This window comes from Aquila chrysaetos, chromosome 25 (assembly GCF_900496995.4).
Source record: "Aquila chrysaetos chrysaetos chromosome 25, bAquChr1.4, whole genome shotgun sequence".
In the NCBI taxonomy this organism is placed as follows: Eukaryota; Metazoa; Chordata; class Aves; order Accipitriformes; family Accipitridae; genus Aquila; species Aquila chrysaetos.
The window spans coordinates 4,730,256-4,748,336 of NC_044028.1; the positions used below are offsets into that span (position 1 = coordinate 4,730,256).

General features: G+C 42.7%; 1 protein-coding gene across 1 annotated transcript in view; it reads right to left on the reverse strand.

The window, feature by feature from the left end:
- Positions 1-140: 140 nt before the first annotated feature.
- Positions 141-18,081, reverse strand: part of FOXK1 (forkhead box K1) — a 58,063-nt gene continuing 40,122 nt past the window's right edge. The window contains 6 exon segments of the mRNA XM_030001744.2: positions 141-9,759; positions 9,761-9,864; positions 12,165-12,389; positions 14,322-14,603; positions 15,313-15,479; positions 16,648-16,841. Coding sequence (XP_029857604.2) covers positions 9,724-9,759; positions 9,761-9,864; positions 12,165-12,389; positions 14,322-14,603; positions 15,313-15,479; positions 16,648-16,841 — 1,008 coding nt within the window. The 3' untranslated portion in view covers positions 141-9,723.

Sequence of the window (18,081 nt, forward strand, 5' to 3'; positions counted from 1 at the left end):
AAGGAAAAAACTAAAATAGTCTGTCCCCTCACATTGTGAGAAGGGGTAGACTGTACAACACAAACTGCTGCAGGAATCTTAACTCCCCTACAATACTACACTGGAAGGATGCAAGTCTGTCACTCAAAAGCAGCAAGCAATTTCAGGGAATTTTCTCTTTCATATATAATTTTATTTCTGGTTATAGAAACAAATGCTAAGAGGAGAAGCAACATTCCCCAACCACATACATCAAATTAAGGTAACAGAACAGAACAGTTAAAATAAATGAAAAAAAAAATAGTAGAAATTTAAAACTTTGTTATAGCTTTAAAATATTAACGTTCTTGATACATTAGAAATCACATTCAGATCTCAAATTACTTAAAAAATGTATGGCTCCATATTAAAAAAAACCCAAAACCACTGTATCCCATTTGATGTGGAAATGCAGGTCCTGCTCCTCGGATGCTCGTATTTGCCGTCTCCCCTGGTGAGCAGCAGCCTCCTCAGCACGACCAGGACACTCTCCCACCCCTCGTGGGGGCCACAGGCTGCCTGTGCAGTTAAGCATCTCACAGGAGCAGTGCTGCAACATGGCCAGATAAAGATGAACTTCACATCCATTGCCCCAGATGGAGCTTTCTTCCCCCTTGGGATACACACCTGCTTTTTAAAAAGCACTGATAACAAAAACAAGTCACAAAAAATACTTTTGATATCAGCTGTAAAAAAACCCCACAAACCCCAAAACATCTGGCTGGAGGTGTCTTGTACAGGCAACACAAGGAACTGAAATGCAAGCATGGCTTTAGTTACCCCATCCATTCCCATCTTTAAATTAAGTGCCAAATCTAGGTGAAAGGGGTAAGGCTCCCCCAGATCTCCATTGCAAAACACTTCTGTCAAGCCAGTGAAGTATTTCAGGTCCTCGTCTCACTGCAGCCTTCCCCTAAGGACTCAGTGGGAATGCAGATCTGCAGAACAGGGGGAGATTCAGATTTTTTCTGATTTTTTTTTTTTTTTTAAAGTAAATATTCAGAGTTGGATCTGAATTTCCAGCTTTACCATCCATTGCTCACATACATCTTCTGATTTATCTCTAAACAGCTTTTAACAGTCCTTTGGATAATAGTCCTTTGGATGGCTACAGACTCTTAAATGCTCTTTTTGGCTACACAGAGGCTGGCTGGCAGGCTGGACAAGGCCAGTCTCACTGCAGTACAAACGGCATGTCCAGAACCCAAGACAATATACAGTCTTGTAAGATTTTTGTATTTTAAAGCCATTCCATTTTCTGTAGCAGTATATTTGAATGAGGGGTTTTTTTTTTGGTGTGGTTCCCCCCCTCCCCCATTCTCCATTTTCTTTCCCATTAAAGCAAAAAGATCTTACAAACAATACTCCGATTCCTTCTACTTCAAGCCCATTTGGCGGGGGGGGGGAGGGAGATAAAGCCAGTTTAGGTTTACAGTAATTAATTTGCTACAGAACCAACTTGCCTACTTAGCAGCCCGTCCACCTCCAAAGAGTGGCATATAAATCAGCAGAACATTAGGATGTTCTGCACCAGACTTTTAGCAGCAAGGCAGTGAAACAGACGGAAATCTCGCTTTTTCTGCTCCATTTAAATCTCATTTGTCTTCAGCAAACAGACATTTCTCCTCAATGCTGCTGTTCGCTGTAAGGAAGGCTCTGTTTCAGACCGCTTTAAGTGAAACCGAGGTGGGGCAGAAGCAGGGCTGAAAGGTCTAAATCACAGCAAAGGTGCATTGCTTAACTCAGCAGCAGACACTAAGCAGTAACCAAATACTAGGGGAAGTCTGGTTTTCATGGGCTGTTTTCTGCTGAGGAGGAAAGCTGTTTCCTTTCACTGCTCCTATTCTGGTTACTATTCTTGCCACCAATCCTGTCCTCCCTTAAGTATCAAAGCCCGATCACCAGACAGTAAGCACTGTGGTGAAGCGTTCACTCACGTCCTTACAGAGAAAGGAATTTCTATTTCTGGAAGAGCAATTAGGATTAGTAAGCCAAGTATCTCACCTGCTTTTAAGAATAATTCTCAAAAGGCCCAAGTGGGTCAAAACACACACTTCTGTGAATTTAGTGATCCTTGCGGAGTTAAACCATGACTGAAATTTGGCCAGTTAGGTAAAATTTACTCCCTGTGAATGGGAACACTAAAAAAACTCTCATGCATTTGTTTTTAAGGGGATATACACACATACCTCACATCCCATGAAAAATTAGAAGCATCATAAAAGGAGAATAATCTCACCACAGAGGAAGAGAAACTATTTCATAGTGCCTCAGTGTTAGCTTAGCCACCTGACAGACAGACAGGGAGGAATTCCTCAACCTTACAGCACCCTCATGGACCCTCCCATTAATTTCCTCCGTTAGAAATAAGGTCCCATTACTTACAGAGCAGAATCTGTAAAGAACTCCCCGATACCGCATCTAGAGATAATTTGAGACAAGAAAGGATTCCAGCTTTCATTAGTGCCATTTGGGGGATTTTTTTTTTTTTGCCAAAAAAGTAGCAAGGACTGGGGTTGCTAAAAGCATGACAAAGCCAGAAGCAAGGCTCCTACACAAGGAAGATGCAAGTACCAAGTCATCTCTTCTGCTCTGCGAGAGGAATGAAAGCAATCACTGAAGTAAAGCTGCTGCTACCGGCTGCTTGCATTTGTTACAAAAATAGGTACATCATTCTTTTAGAATCAGTGCCTGGTGCAGGAATTTACCAACATACTGTATAAAAGTCTGTGTAAAGTACCATTTAAGAGAACGAAATAGTCATGGACCATTTATATATCTATATTGACACACACACTCACCCACACACACATTAATAAATATAAATTTTATGTTTACACAGATCTAATTTAATATTCTCTGAAAAAAATATTTAAAGGGTTTCTTCCTTAGCTGCCACCCATGAATTGTCAATGTTTTTTTTCTATCTTGAGAGCGAAGGGGTAGACTTGGCACTATTACCCTCAGGCTCTGAAACTTAAAGTGACATGTAAGGAGAGGACCAGCCATACATTCTGAAGGGTTTTAATTCAGTGTTGGTAAATTGAAAAGGTATCAAAAGAATTTTCTGAACATATAAATACAAAGATTAAAAGTTGATTAAAAATTTGGAATTTAAATATAGTGCTCCAAGAAAACCAAGTATTTTTCAACATGTTCATGTTCATGTTTCAACATGTTCAACTCAGGCCAAAGTAAAATGCTCACTGCTGTATTACTGCCCCATGAAAGACATCCTAACAGAGAAAGCCCACCATCACAGCTAGGTATTTTCCACTGCTGATTATTATATATGCATATATCCACACACATGTACACAAACACAGGCGTTGTCCTGTAAATAACCCACCTAGCAGAGAGAGATGCTGATCTAACTCATCACAGCCAAATAGCCGCTAGGCAGCCAGAGAGAGGGGCTCCAGCATGAAGTCACAGCTACATTTTTATCAGGTGCAGATCAAAATGCAAGAAGGTATCACTTCCCAATCCCATCAGTTCCAGCAATCCAGATGACCTTGTAGTGTAACTGTTTTCTGCAGCACAGCTGGCTCCGTTGTAAGCTACACTTTACGACAGTAGTGTATGCTATAGTAGTAGCAGCTTTGGCATAATTTTTCACCCAGAAGGAAACAAAAAGTTACATGACTGAACAATCTGTTGTATAATTGCGACGTAACACACAGATTTTCACCAGATGCAGACCTTCAAGCAATGGCATTAAATTAGGAGCTGGATTAAAGGACTCTGGAGTTGACAGAAACAACTACAAATAGAGGGGAAAAACTGTGATGGGGAGCAGAAACAGGAGCTGCCCGAGAGACTGGCTGGCAAGGGAAGACAAATCATTTGTTGCAGGATGGCATCTGCAAACTCAAAAGCTCAGTGTGCAGCAAGGGCAAAATTATGAAGCTACTCATGTTCCTTTAGAGGTTCATTCTTAATGCCCTAGTCCAACTTATTAGCAGCAGGACTGAAAAACCTGGAAGATTTTGCATCAGGGTAGAAACTCAAGGCAAGTTCCACATTGGATTGAAACTATCATTTGATAAGGTAAAGCACAGATATTTTTAAAAGTGATCAGGATCGTTCAGTGCTGCCTCCTGTTCAAAAAGCTCCAAGACCCAAGCTGGCACTCTTCCTTGGAAGAGAGGGACAAGATGGTTGCATATGTACAAATGCAATCCAGAGTATTTCCAGTTCACTCTGCGACTCGTTTCTTACACTTGTCTTCCAGCAACAGACCAAAGAGGTACTGGGCTGTACTTGCAAAAGTGTAGCTAGCAGGCCGAGGCAAGTGATTCTTCTTCCACTCCATCTAGCATTTCTCAGATCAGATCTGTAGTACTGTGCCCAGTTTTGGGCTCCCCAGTACAAGACAGACAGGGACCTTCTGCAGCAATTCAACCTGATGCCCCGGGGGCTTGCGCACGTGATGTATGAGAGACCGAGACAACCAGGTTGGTTCAGCCTTAAGAAAAGGAAGCAAATGGGGAAAACCTTACTGGTGTCTTCAACTACCTATTTGGAAGATGCAGAGAAGGCAGAGCTAGGCTCTTCTCAGAGGTGCAATGTGATAGGACAAGAGACAAAGAACACATGCAGCTGCATAGGAAATTCTTCTCAGATAGCCAAGAAAAAGTTTTTACCTCATGGGTGGTCAGAGTAGAACAGGGACCAGAGTCATGGAACCTCTACCTCTGGAGACATTCAAACCTCAGCTGGACCTGCTTTCAACAGGAGCTTATAGCAGAGACCTCCAAAGGTTTCTACCAAACCCAAGTTATTCTATATTTCTACACAGCTACAACTGGCCAAAGGCAGAGACAACAAAAAGACATTTGATCTTCCCCAATACTGCAGTTTTATGTGATCTCTGTTTATCACAGTCATAAACTATAATTTATAAGTCATAGTTTAAACCTCAGAAGCAAGGATGGAACAACCAACCAGTTGGAATTTAATCCTTAGATGCAATAAGCTTGAAGAAACAGCATTTGATCCTCTATGGAAAGGTACAGAACTATTGCTAGATTAAATCCTTGTCATCCAAGATCCCCAAACCTAGGTAGAGCAAGAAAACGTTTCTCCTTTCACCCTACATTTTGACATTCATTTACATGCTAGCATGCATCAGAGTGATACCAAATACCTCACTGGGAAACCCTCTTGTCAACAGAGATGAAAAGCTCCAACACCAATTTAACATCCCCAGTGGTCAGTGAAAAGAGTCCCACACCACACTGTATGAAAGCTCAGGTCAGATGCTCTCACTTGCTTAGATATAGGTCCCTAACCTTCTGTGCTTCAATTTTTATTTTACTGCTGGCAAGTCCCTACTGAAAAAGGGGAAAAAATGCAGAAGTTAACTCCGAATGACAGTTCTAAGTCAGTACACAAGACAGATGTCTAAAACATGCAAACCAAGTTTACTCCCCCAAAACTTGAAGCCAGACTGTGACATTGATTGCAGAAGCACTGTAAAGGCTTCAGCTGTTATTTAACTATTTCTTACCTCTTACAAAGCTTTAACATGTCTCTGAAAACACACTCCTGAATGAGCTGTGCCCAAGAGTAACATGTCTAAAACACAGCATGAAAATTAAATACAGGGTGACCAAATTGACCTCTCAACCTGCTCTGGAACAACATGTATCCCACAGGTATTTTCATCCTTGAGTCCTTGGGCAGAGCTTAACGCAAGGTGCTGTTCCTGCCAGTGCATAAAAATGACTAGATATGCTACAGGGGACAGTGTTAATGGTATGGGGAGGGAGGAATATGGGAAGAAAAAGGAGTTGAAAAGAATATATGAGCTAATCATGAACTTCAATTTTGTGCTCAGCACTGTGTTGTGTTATCACTAAATCAGATTAAATTGATCTCACTGTAAAAAGCTTCCTGTATCACAAGAGCCAAGGTCAAGACAAAACAATAACTAAGGAATTCCAGTGCAATAGAACCAAGAACAACTGCATTCAGCTTTTGCAAATGGAGGCAAAAATTGCTATAAACTGACCACAATCGAAGTAAAGTTAGTCTTTATCATTGCCCAAGGTAAAAAAAAAAACCAAACCCAAAGAACAATAGGGAATGGTGAAAAGTGAATTCACACATTAACAACTTGGTTTTAAAGTCTAAGTTATAGCAGGTTAAATATTCAACATGCCTTGACCTTTGTTACACAGACAGCAGAAGATGCAGTGAAGCCTCCTACTCCTCTTCCCCTCAAACCTCCCTCAGTTAATATAATTAATTGAGGACATGAGATGCAACTTTTTACACAATAAAAACAAGTTAGACGATTAACTTAAAATAATCCGAGTACTGCGTATAACCATTAAGGTAAACATCTTCTTTCTAGTTGAAGACTTAATTCTACCCTCACATTAATTTTCATTCCTCTGCAATGCTCAAAACTGAAAGCCTGGGGAATCAGGAACGGTATGTAAAGAGTGGTGCTGTCTTCCAGACAGAGCAGTGTGTTGAAAGAATTAATCTGGAGGCCTGAAACAAGATGTCACCATCTCATGTGTTCCAGATGAGGACTACATTTTTTCCACAGCTCTCAACCGGATTTAGTAAGGACTGTTATTTTACCTTGTATCAGGCAATGATATAGGCAACACATAGGCAAACCTACAAAAAAAATAAAATTTTCAAGTGGCATGGCTGCTTCCTACAGTAGCAAGGGAAATGCAGCAAAGCAAAAATCCTCTGATAGGATGAACTGACAAGCTCCAGACACTTCAAGCAGAATGGGTGAACAGATCAAAGATATTTGCTTATCCTCAACTCACATTTTAACCAGCAGGCATTGTGAGCCACAAACAGAAGGGTGAGAAAGTGTTATTCTGTTCCAAATACATACAAGGCAGATCTATACCTGCAACCTGAGGAATGACTTTCAAGAGGTATCTATAAAGCAGCACCTGGTGTATGAGAACACTGTCGTTCAGCTGATGTATTTCTATGGTGCTGGACTAGTTTACAGAAGCTTAGGGGGCCTAGCTGTTTAGACTTTCCAAGAGAAAAGGAGCAGCAAAGAAAAATCCACAAAACTTTGGCAGCCTTACATCCTGAACAGTATTCTGTTGGTTGCTCATCTTGCGCTGACTCACCCAAAGTACTGGAAACCTAAAGGCTCCTCTGCTTCAGGAAAGCTCCCTAGCCTCAGGGCTGTTTGAGGCGTGCCTGTATCTAAACCAGCAGTCATCTGAAAGTAATGATTAATCACAGATAAACTATGCTGCACTCTCACTTGTGCATTCTTCCTTGAAGTCCATTACATTGATTTCTGGCTTTGAAAAGGCTACAGAAAACAGAGCTAATCTGTGTGCTTTTCCGCTATGCCACACCTAGCCTTCCTAGCAGGAAAAGTGACAGCTGGAGGCCAGCCTGCTTCAATTACTTTGTGGCCTGTAACAATCCTCCTTCACAAAATCATTTCAAAGTACTAAAATCCAATCTAATAACTTGTCACTAAAGGCACACACCCAAATTATGAAAGCCTAGCTGTAGATAAATGAACTGTCCTGAATATTTCGTGTGCCTCTAACTGCAGAAAGTAACTGCAGATCACGAGACCAAGAAATTCTTTCCTTCTTTCGGAAGTTTTTCTCACAAAACAATTGGCTTGAGAATAAAACATGGCTGGGTTTTGTTCAAGTGGTGGGACTTGGCTATTGAATAGGGTTTGGCAAAGAGAAAGGAAACCTAGAAGGGAACAAATGATGCCAGCTGTTACCTTGCGATTTCCTCCCCCTCCCCAGATTCCAGCAGACATTGAATGGTTGTGTCTTGCCCCTAATCCCCGTGGACGTACTGACAGTATCATTTACTGCACACTGGGGAAATCTTTTTGCAACATGTTTATGCAGTGGGCTTGCCTCTCTGCTCTGCAATAGCATTGTCAGACTGTATGAGACAGCAACATGACAATAAATCAGTACAGATAGGAGGATAACCTACCAAAGGCATATCCCATCCCTCTTAAGTCTCTTTTGCCATTACCAAAGCCATTTTCTAAGATCTCTGCTGTGCTGCCAGAAGACACATTAGCCAAGGGGATTGCAAACAGGCATAAAACCAAAGGGGTTAGCTGGAGGCTATGCAGGGGTTGATTTCTTTGCCAGTGACAGGGCATCACATGCACCCACTGTTCCACATGGCTGAAGTGACTCAAATCTGCTTTACTTGTAAGACATACTTGTACTACACGAAGAGAGCATGGAATAGAGTTTGAGTAAAAGCCTCCTCCTACTGGCCAACCCAAATGGTCCTCAAGGGAGGAGAGATGGGAGAGGGAGCCAGGCAATGAAAGGAAACCTCCAAATTCCTTTTGGAAAAACCTGTTTAAGACATCCAGTGATTTCTGCCACATGGAAAACAATAGGCCTCTTTTGCCTTGGTCTCTTACACCCTTACAGAATTTGTAATAAACACTGTATGAACTCTGCTGCCTCTCACCCCCGCTTTCAACTTCCCTCTCAGAAGAATAATGCAGGAGCTTTGCTGTTAGCCATGGCAGAGGGTCAGTGACAGACTCCTACCCAGCCCTGGCCTCCTGACCATCATCCATCTAGTTGAGGACCATGCTACCAGCAGGAGGTGAAAGCAGACTGTTTTAGTGCAGAAGACCAACCAGTATTTTCTGAAGTTCAGAGACAGTGGCAATGTCTTCGCCTACAGTGCTATTTTGAACAAAACCTGGTGCTCCAGCACAGGATGTGATCAAATGCACACAGAACCTTTTGGAGACACCCTTCCCCATGTGATCCTCAGTCATCAAGATACTTTGGCTGTTGTCCAGAGCAAGTGATGAATAATTGTAAGAAATCATTGAAGGTACAAAACCCTTTGTTTTTAATATCTTTACAGGAACCAAATTAATACAGTTCCTCTGTCATCTTATTCTCCCTCAGAGGGAACGGAGAGAAATTGCATCTGGAAATCCAGGTGGCTGAGCCCTGTAACTCTTCCTCCTGAATCCCCACATAAATAAACATTCGTTCATATTCAGAATTTTTGTTTTAAAAAACAAAATCATTTGCCTTTTTCTTTAAGCTTGGTACCATGTTTCTTTAATGTTGTTGTGAGATACTGCACCCATCTTTCAGCATTTGATTGCCTTAGGTGGCCTTTTAAAAATGGTCCTATGGTTCAAAGCTCTGAGAAGCACAGTATTAAGGCATAGAAAATGAGGAGTTTTCTTTCCAGGGAGCAGACTGTATTTGTGTTACATTCCTTTAGATGCTGAACTGCAAATTCCGTCCCCTTGGAGCCAAAAGGGGAAAAGACAGTTAAAAATATCCCAGCAGTCATACAATCAGTTGTCTGTATTTTTTTTTGAATCTTTTTAAAAAAACAAAAAGGAAAAAATATCCCATAGGTAAAGACAGAACAGACTTCCAGATATGGGCTCTTGGGAGGGGTTTTCCGTTCTTTTTGGCACCTTGTGATTCTAACAGCTGTTGTCCTCCCATTTAAAAATCTGACTTTAAAAAGAGCTCTTTATCCGCTATGTTTTGAGCTGTTACAGTTGTGATTTGTTTTCTTTGAAAGCTGCTTTAGGGCTCCTGCCATCCCATGCCCACCCCGCATCACTCCAGCTCCTCCCACCGGTTCTTCATTCACTGGTTGCCTGTCCTTGTGGTATTGTAGACGTGATGACTCCAGTTTGGGCTGCGACTGCTCCGCTGGACTCTTCTATCCGGGGTCTTTTGACTTCAGGCTCACTGGAAGAGGCTGCTGCTGTCTCTTCAGTCCCTGTCTCACACACCCGGCTGACTACAACAGGAGTGGACGAGCTGGCCTGGGCTGCAAGAAGCTGCAATGGATTTGTAAGAGCTGGGAAGTAGGACAAGAGAAAGAAAGAAATTAATGTGATAAAGTAGCACAAGTGTTTGCTATTCCAGAAAGCAAGAAAACAAAACACCACAGTCAAATGCAATAGCTGGCACATATTCAAGTGTTGTTTTCAAGTCCATTTTGAAAGGCTCGCTAGCCTTGCCTCTCCCTCTCCACCCAGTATCTCAGCTTTGTGCAAGTTTACCAAACTGGTAATAACCCCTTTCATAGAACTTCCTTCTTCCTATCTGTTGTCAAACAAGGCATTGCCAGCTAAGCATTCATCTCCAGAAGAGGAGGATCAATCCCCTGTTAAAATTACAACACACGTCCTCTTTGAGAGGTATGTTTTCTGGCCACCTACAATCAGAACTTCCTGCAAGCTACGACATCTGTGTCCCTGTGCCTTCAATTTAGAGGGCTCCCTTTAGGCCTGCTTGCACAGTAAGAACAGCCAGTCTGTTGGGAAACTAGATTAGAATCCAAATATTGAGTATACCAACATCTCACTTGTAAAAGGGGCAGGAGAGAGCTTACCCCAGACAACCAAATGCATTCCCGTCAGAACTGGGATCAGAGCGTAGGAATTTCTGGCTCCCAGTCTTGTATTCCAGTACTGACAAAAGATCTCACACTCCCATTAATAAAAGTGGTGAGAAAAAAAGATGATTTAAGTAGCAACCCTCCGTAAAAATGTCTACAATTCCTAGTTCCAGACAGAGAATGTGCTTACACACTGGCTTTGGCACACAACACTGCTTAGAAAACAAAACACATGCAGCTTTTGGACTCTGCATCAATCGGAGAGGCAGCCAAAGGGGACTCAGGAGACAGCACATCCTCTGCCCTCCAGACTGATTTGCAAAGGATGGAATGACAGAACATTAGTGGTGTGTTCACTGCTAAGTGCATCAAAAAAGGAGCCCTAGGATAAATAAACAAAGCAAACAGAACAAAGGCCCTCAAAGCCCAGCAACTTCTACCAAGGCATGGGAAGGAGGCTGTAGAGTATCAAGAAGATGAAGGAAAAACCATAGGGTAAGGATGAGGGCAGTCACCAATTACAGTTCAGCAACTTAGAGAACCTAAACCACGCAGCTGAAGAGACGTTAACTTCATACAGGCAAGAGTCAAGAGACTCAGACTCTGTTTTGTGAAGCAGAAAATTCACTACCACTTACAAAAAACCCATGAGGCAACTGGAATACTTTCCAGCTTGATGAGAGAGCTAGAAAAATTTTGGTGAGATTAGAATATTTTAACATAAAGGTGTTAAATAAAAAAACCTGTCTGATTCTACATTAGACAAACACTACTGCTGGGTAGCAGCAACTCCACCTATCTGATCTATTTAATATTTTAATAGCCTAGTTGCATAAAAACCTTATCACTATCATTTTTTCATTGCTCCAATAAGATTCCTGCAATTCAAGTGCAAGCCAGGTGATAGTGAGAATAGATGTGGCAGAAAATTCTGTAGAAACATTCCTACCTTCATGAAAGCCACCAAAATCCCACCAGTGCCCTTCATTTCAAACTCCCCATAAGCACCAGCCTGGGACAGCAGAGGTGCTTAGTATCTCATTGAAAGGGCTGTAAGAAACCTGGATATTACCATCCCCAGTCATCACCCTTAACTGAACAAAACCTAAAGTGCTGAGCAAGCAATAAGAGGAGGCTGCCAAGACATAACTAGTACGGGATTTTAAAGATCAGGCTTGACAGATAACTAGAACACATCTTGTATATAAAAAAAGTCCTACATTCATTCACCTGATGGAATAGATCTTTATACTTCTTTCAGGCTCTAAGACCTTAAGATGGGAAAGCATGTTATTTTCTTAATACTCTATGGAGTCATATTTCACAAGATCTAAAAAGCACCATGGAAATTTTATTATTTGGCAAGCTGAAAGCAAAGCCTGTTTGTCTGAAGAAAACAAATGAAAACAGGCTCTACAGAAGAATCACTAATGCTTTCAACAAGTAACCCTCAAAAGGTAGAGAGTGTAAGTAGAAATAAATGCACAGCCAAGGACGAAGGAAAGACACTGGACTTTTCAGAAGCAATGCTAGATAGCAAACCTTTTCCACTAGGGAAAGGGAACAAAGGTGGACAGAAGGATATCTACCACTGACATACACAGCCTCAGAAGTTAAAGAACTGGAATACCTTTGAATTGGACACATGGAATAACTTGATATATACTAAGAAGAGAAAACCCTTACAGCTTTACAACCTAACTGCTAAGCTCAGAAAGCAATCAAAAAAACCAGAAAGCAACGGAAACAAAGCCTACCATAAGCGCTGCCAGTGATGCTGTTGGTGGGGATGGCATGCTTCCCGTTCTGAGTGACTGCCCGCACAGGGAGCTGATGCTGTCCAATGGTCACTGGAGCTGCCTGCTGAAGGATCGTGACTGTCTGTCCTGGAACACCCTGTGCCATTTGACTGGCGACTGTCTGAATAACACGGCTGGCTGTAGGTATCGTGGCAAATGCAATCGTTGGCTTTTCATCCATGCCTGCTTAAGAGTAGAACAGACAACAATCATTTACTACCCTGGCTTAGGAGCAAGCTTTATTCTCATTAACATTTTAGCAGTGATGCATACCCCAGGCTTACAGAGTTGAAATACCTCAGCACCACAGAAGGTCAGGGATGAGTATTTGAAAACACTAAAATATTCTCTATTGCACATATACTCTCTCAATATTAAGAACATTTTTCTTACAGCATAAGCCACTCAGCACCCCTCCGCCCCCCAAAAATCAAGATTATAAACTTGACCCTTTGTCCTAAAAAGGCATCATCTCCCTTATTGTCCATATCACAGCTATAATGTGCCAGCAGTCACTGCAAATCTCATAGCTTACTTTGTAATTACAGGCAAATTGGCCTTATTCTCAATACCACGCAGCAGGAGAAGGCATTAAGATATTAAACAATGCCTGGAGCCAAAAGTCTGCAACGGCTTGCTGTCAGGCCTGCACATAGGTTGATTTACAAGGAGGTCTTCCCACAACTGCAAGCTTTTGCCAGCTATGGAAGTATAGGCAGAAACCAGGAGGAAGGAGGAGAAAAAAAAAAAAATAAAAAGGAGGGCTGAGTTCCTGGATAGAGATAACTGTTTGAGAGCACTCAACCACTTATCTCACTTCCCAGGAGAAGTAAGGGGTCAATTCAGCAGGTATGCAACAGATACAGGACAGCCTCCTGCTGGGCATGCAGGAAAGGAGAGCCACTTTTCTCTTCCAGGGGCTCTGTGGGTCTCAAAGCAGAGAAGGCAGGCAGGAAGCACAAACTCATTAGTCCTGTAGGAAGAGAAGACTTCTCCCATTTTAACATTAGTAGACAACAAGAGTGGAGTTAGATGGGACATAAGCATTGAGCTGAGACCTGCAGGCAGGCTGATGAGAAGTGGGGAGAGAAAAGGCAAGGAAAGCAGGGAGATTAGGAAGGGAAATGGAGCAACCAGGAAAAACAAAGGGAAGGTAGAGACTAGAAAAGGATATGAGTGGGAATAAGAGAGGGACAAGTAGAGAAAAAACAAGTGACAGCAAGAACTGGTGAATGAAAGAAGGGAACAGGTGACAGACAGGCAGCTGCAACTGTTAGCACTTCAGGAACATGTATGGGATCCAGACAGGAATCTCTAGAGAATGCAAGTGAAACTCAAGCGGGATAACCAGCGCTGAACTAAAAATGCCAGTGGTCCTGCTATTGCAATAGGGGGGGATCTTTGTATTTTTTTTCTTTCCCTTAGAGAAGAACCATTGCCCCACTGCCCACATAAAAGCAATCAGAGTAACTAGTCTTGCTGCTGGTACAACACACATCTATCTTGTAGCGCTAAGCCCTTCTGAAATGGCAAGCAGACAAGGTGTTGTCTAGATCACAGCAAGAGAACATTTAACTCACTAAATCCCCCAAGGCTGGAATTTCCAGCTTAGGAAAAGACAGGCCTTTGTTGTAACTGGTTTTTGAAGATTGCTTTAATGGGGCACTGCCTGCACTTCCAGAAGCACATGCTTTCCTCTAGGAATCCAGGCCTCCAGAAAAGAAGGGCTTAGTCATTTATTTACGGGGCCATCCTGAAGCAGAGAGTTTCACCCTTTCCCAGGCCATGTTTTTTGGCTAGAAAAAGCACACATTTCCATAGCACATCCAGCTGACCAATACACAGGCATAGTATTGTTATTGGGGATAATATACATATTTAAAGCACTGCATGTTTTTTCAGCCTCCAAAGTCTGTTAGATTTGTTCCCCACAGGAGACAAGGGAACACAGTTGTCCTGCTCACTGGTGGAGACAAATGGATGAGCTTATTTGGTTTAAGAGAAACATCTTTTATTAAGGGCTAAGCACACAGTGAGTGAAACAGTTTGACCACCCACCCCCCCAAGCCTGCTCAAGACTTATTAGCAAAGTAGCAAGGGAGGTGAAAAAGCTACCTCGGTGGTCACCAGCTAAGTCCAACACTGCTCCTGCAGCTTCATGAGCTCCTCCTGCTGTGCCCTGATTTGTGAGGATGTATCCATTTGCAGAGTTTGCAGAGGAGGTCACAACTCGGACCATTGTAACAGTGGGAGCTTGTTGAACTACGTGAATTGCATGGCACGAAGGCTGTTGAGAAGTCACTATTGATGCTGGCATATACGCGACTGGTTTTGCCACCAGAGTAGATGGTCGGGGAGGAACAGCCATTATCACTGGCTGGGCACTGACTGGAGATCCTAAAGAGAAGAGAGAAGCATACATTAATAGGAGAGGCAAAAAGGCCTCCATTCATTTCACCTATGCACTTCTAATCTGCAATACTCAGTCCTCCAGCACTGGCAAGAGTTGGGGAAGGGAACAAAAAATAAGGCTTCAAAAATACCACCTTCAATCTTCTCTTTCCTAACTTACAAAAACCTTACTTGCCATCTGAGCACATTTCTGTGAACAAAAGCCACAATAAGCAAAAAAAAAAAAAAAAAAAAAAAATTTAAGCTTTACTTAACAAGCTTTGCCTTCCAACTCCTCCAGGAACACATCACACCAGTTGCAGCACAGCTGACAAGCAGATACTTACCAGGGCTTAACAAGTTACCAAGGCCCTTGCCACAGCACCACAGAGCTCTGCATAGCCAAGCCAATCTTATCCAGAAGTAAATTAGCGTGAGCGAGCTACACACTACCATGGCTACTCTACCGTCAGCTCTTCAGAGCCACCTAGTTCAAGGTTAGCTCATGTGTTTCTACACATTCCTTTATCTCCTGCCCTCATCCAAAGGCTAGTAAGAAAATGGTCTGAAGTTGCATATGCATCATCAGTCTGTAACAACAAAGTGGAAAGAGACCTATATCCTTTCAGGATTTGCAGAAGCATTCCTGCGGTGTCCTCAGCGTGGCACCTGGTACAACTGAACAGTCATCCTCTGTGAAACAAGAGCTACTCACCAGGTGCACTCTGTGAATACCGATACTCTGGAACTGAGGCTAACTTTGACCCAAAGTCGTGATCATGTGGAATGGGTGAGCCCTCCCGTGACAGGCACTCTGGAGTCTGTAGGCCACTAGAGTGAGGGGACAGCAGGCCAGGGTGAGTAGGGGAGGCAGGAGCACTCCTGAAACACCAGAACATAGTGTTGGCAAGTGTAGATGCATTTCGACCACAAGACAGCAGCAGAGACCAAGAATTATCTCCAGGACAGGATTCTCTAGCAGGACAGCCTTTCTTCCACACTACCCACTGCAGTCTTTGTGGGAAGAGTTGAAAGGTACACAGTAACCTCACAAATGCTCTAGCACCAGATACTGTCGTATTATTCCCTGCTGAAGGAAACTGGACCCTTCAGACTACGCTTAACATTTCATTTTAAGACCCACTGCTGACAGAGAAGCTGTAAGTGCCTCATGTTCAGATCAGTTTTATGATTTCAGGCCATTCTCAAAGGACATTTGTCAGTTTTTGATGGGGAGAAGAAGAAGAAAGATGCAATGTGGAATATAACGTAGATCCAAGTATCTGGCCCTGCATATGCTTACAGAGCAGTTGCTCCCCCTTCTCCCCATTGTCTCCCCAGCCACTTGGTTCCCCACCTCTGGTTCCACATGGCCAAACACATTAGGAATTGAACATTTCTTTAATGACAAACAAGACAGAGCAGCTGATCAGCTGAAAACCTTTCCTCCTGTTTCCCCATTTTAACAGAGAAAAGAAAAGGTGTGGGAGGAACATTACATGAAACTGCTCCTGTTAGTGTTGAATTGCAAGTCTTATTCTCACAGCTTCAGGGCTCAGAGAAAGATGTCATTGCACACAGCTCCTCTTTTGCAGTTACACTGCTGACTAGAGCGGCTACACAGAACACCCCACATTGCTTCACTGCTGTCAACCATGATCAACCTGATCTTCCCTATAGGAGAGTGTTTTAAATACCACAAAAGTTATTCCCACTATGATCTAATCTACATCTAAACACAGCTTTCCTGAAATGAGAGATTGGCGTCTGAAAACACTCACTCCAGTGATAAGTGCTTTGAATTTCTTTGAAATGATGCCAAAACAGATATGTTATTTGATGCATTTTTGTAGTTTGGTTCTGGATTTTTGGGTTTTTTTTGGTAAACACTTAAGAAGTCAGAACAATTTTCAGATTATGCCTCAGGACTATCTAACTATGTTACTTCTCCAACTATAAACAGAAGTAAAGTTTGCTCACTGTACTTCAGGAGAAGTTTTTGGTTTTTTGTAATGAGTTTGGCACAGAGATTAGAGGAAGTTGAAGTTACCTGGAGGAGAGAGGCCCAAAAGGTGTTCGGAAGCAGGACACTCCTCTTTGCCTTCGTTTTCTAAATGCTTGCTCTACTAGTTTGGCTTCAGAGGCAGGGTCAATTCGCCAAAAGGAGCCTTTTCCAGGCTCCTCCTGGGAGCGTGGGACTTTAATAAAGTAACGGTTCAAGGAGAGGTTGTGCCGAATGGAATTCTGCAGGAAGCAGAAGAATGAGATGATTATTTTGCCATGAGGAAGCATATAACAAAGACAAATGGATTTTGCCACACAGCTTGGAAAAACAAAATCCACACTGCCAGAATCAGTGTTGAAGACAGAAACAAGTCAACTCACACAGCTCCAAAGGCACAGGAGAACTGCAAGAGAAAACCTGGGGAAATGCGTCAGTTTCTACTAACCATGCTGAAAGATGGGTTTGCTCGGTACTACACCATCACTTAAATACATCTGGAGCAAGGCAGTGCAGTGACTTTTCTGTGGAAAGCAATGAAAGCAGAGCTTTTGCTGAGGCATGGGGAAAACACTGTAAACCACATCAGAACTCTCTGAGAAGACAAGCTTTATTCTAGGCAAGCAGAAAAAAAAAATGCCTGAGCCTGTGCTAACTGCTTACCTGCCAAACGATCACTGGGGTGCCCAAACATGCCCTAAAGGACACCGCATCTCATGGTAATCATAATGCAAGCCAGCCAACATGCCCTCAGACAGCTGTCTCTTAAGGAGAATCCATTATCTATGTGGCACTAGTCTAGCACTGTACGGTTCTCCAGATGTTGACAAAACTATTTATCCTTTTCATTGCAAAAGCCCACCTCTCACTGGGTAGCGCTGTCTTTTGGGCTAGGGGAAAGGCTCAGTAAGGCCAGGTGTGCACAAGCTCATTCCTTTTCCACTTTCAAAACAAAACAAGAGCTTCTGTAGCAGCTTTAGACAAGCTCTTCACAAGCGAATGAAGCCTTACAATGCCACTGGTAGGGGAGGTGAAAAGACAACTTCAGCCTCCACTGAAATGCAGCCCTCTTTGAAGCAGGACGCAGCAAGTGGTTCGCAAAGTACAACTCTGCCGAGCAGGTTAAGGCAGGAAGTGAATTCCACAATTAATTAGAACTGCAGGGAAAAGCCAGGGAGTCAGAAATGTATTTATTCCAACTGTACTCAAAGTGCACCAAGCAGTACTGCTCCTGCCAGTTGAACACAATGAAATCAGCAGCTGCAAGAGTCTTTCCAGCTGTATTAGTATATTATATTCAAATGACAACACCCATTTCAGAGGTGCGATGCCAAGAAAAAGTCTGAAAGCAGGTGGAGCTGAGGTTTCTGGAACTCAGAAAGCAGCCCTCAAGTGAACATTTAAGCTTGATTTAGCATGTGTTAACTACATCCAAACTCTCCTATGAAGCTGGTCAGATTTCCTTTAATACCATAAGGAAGG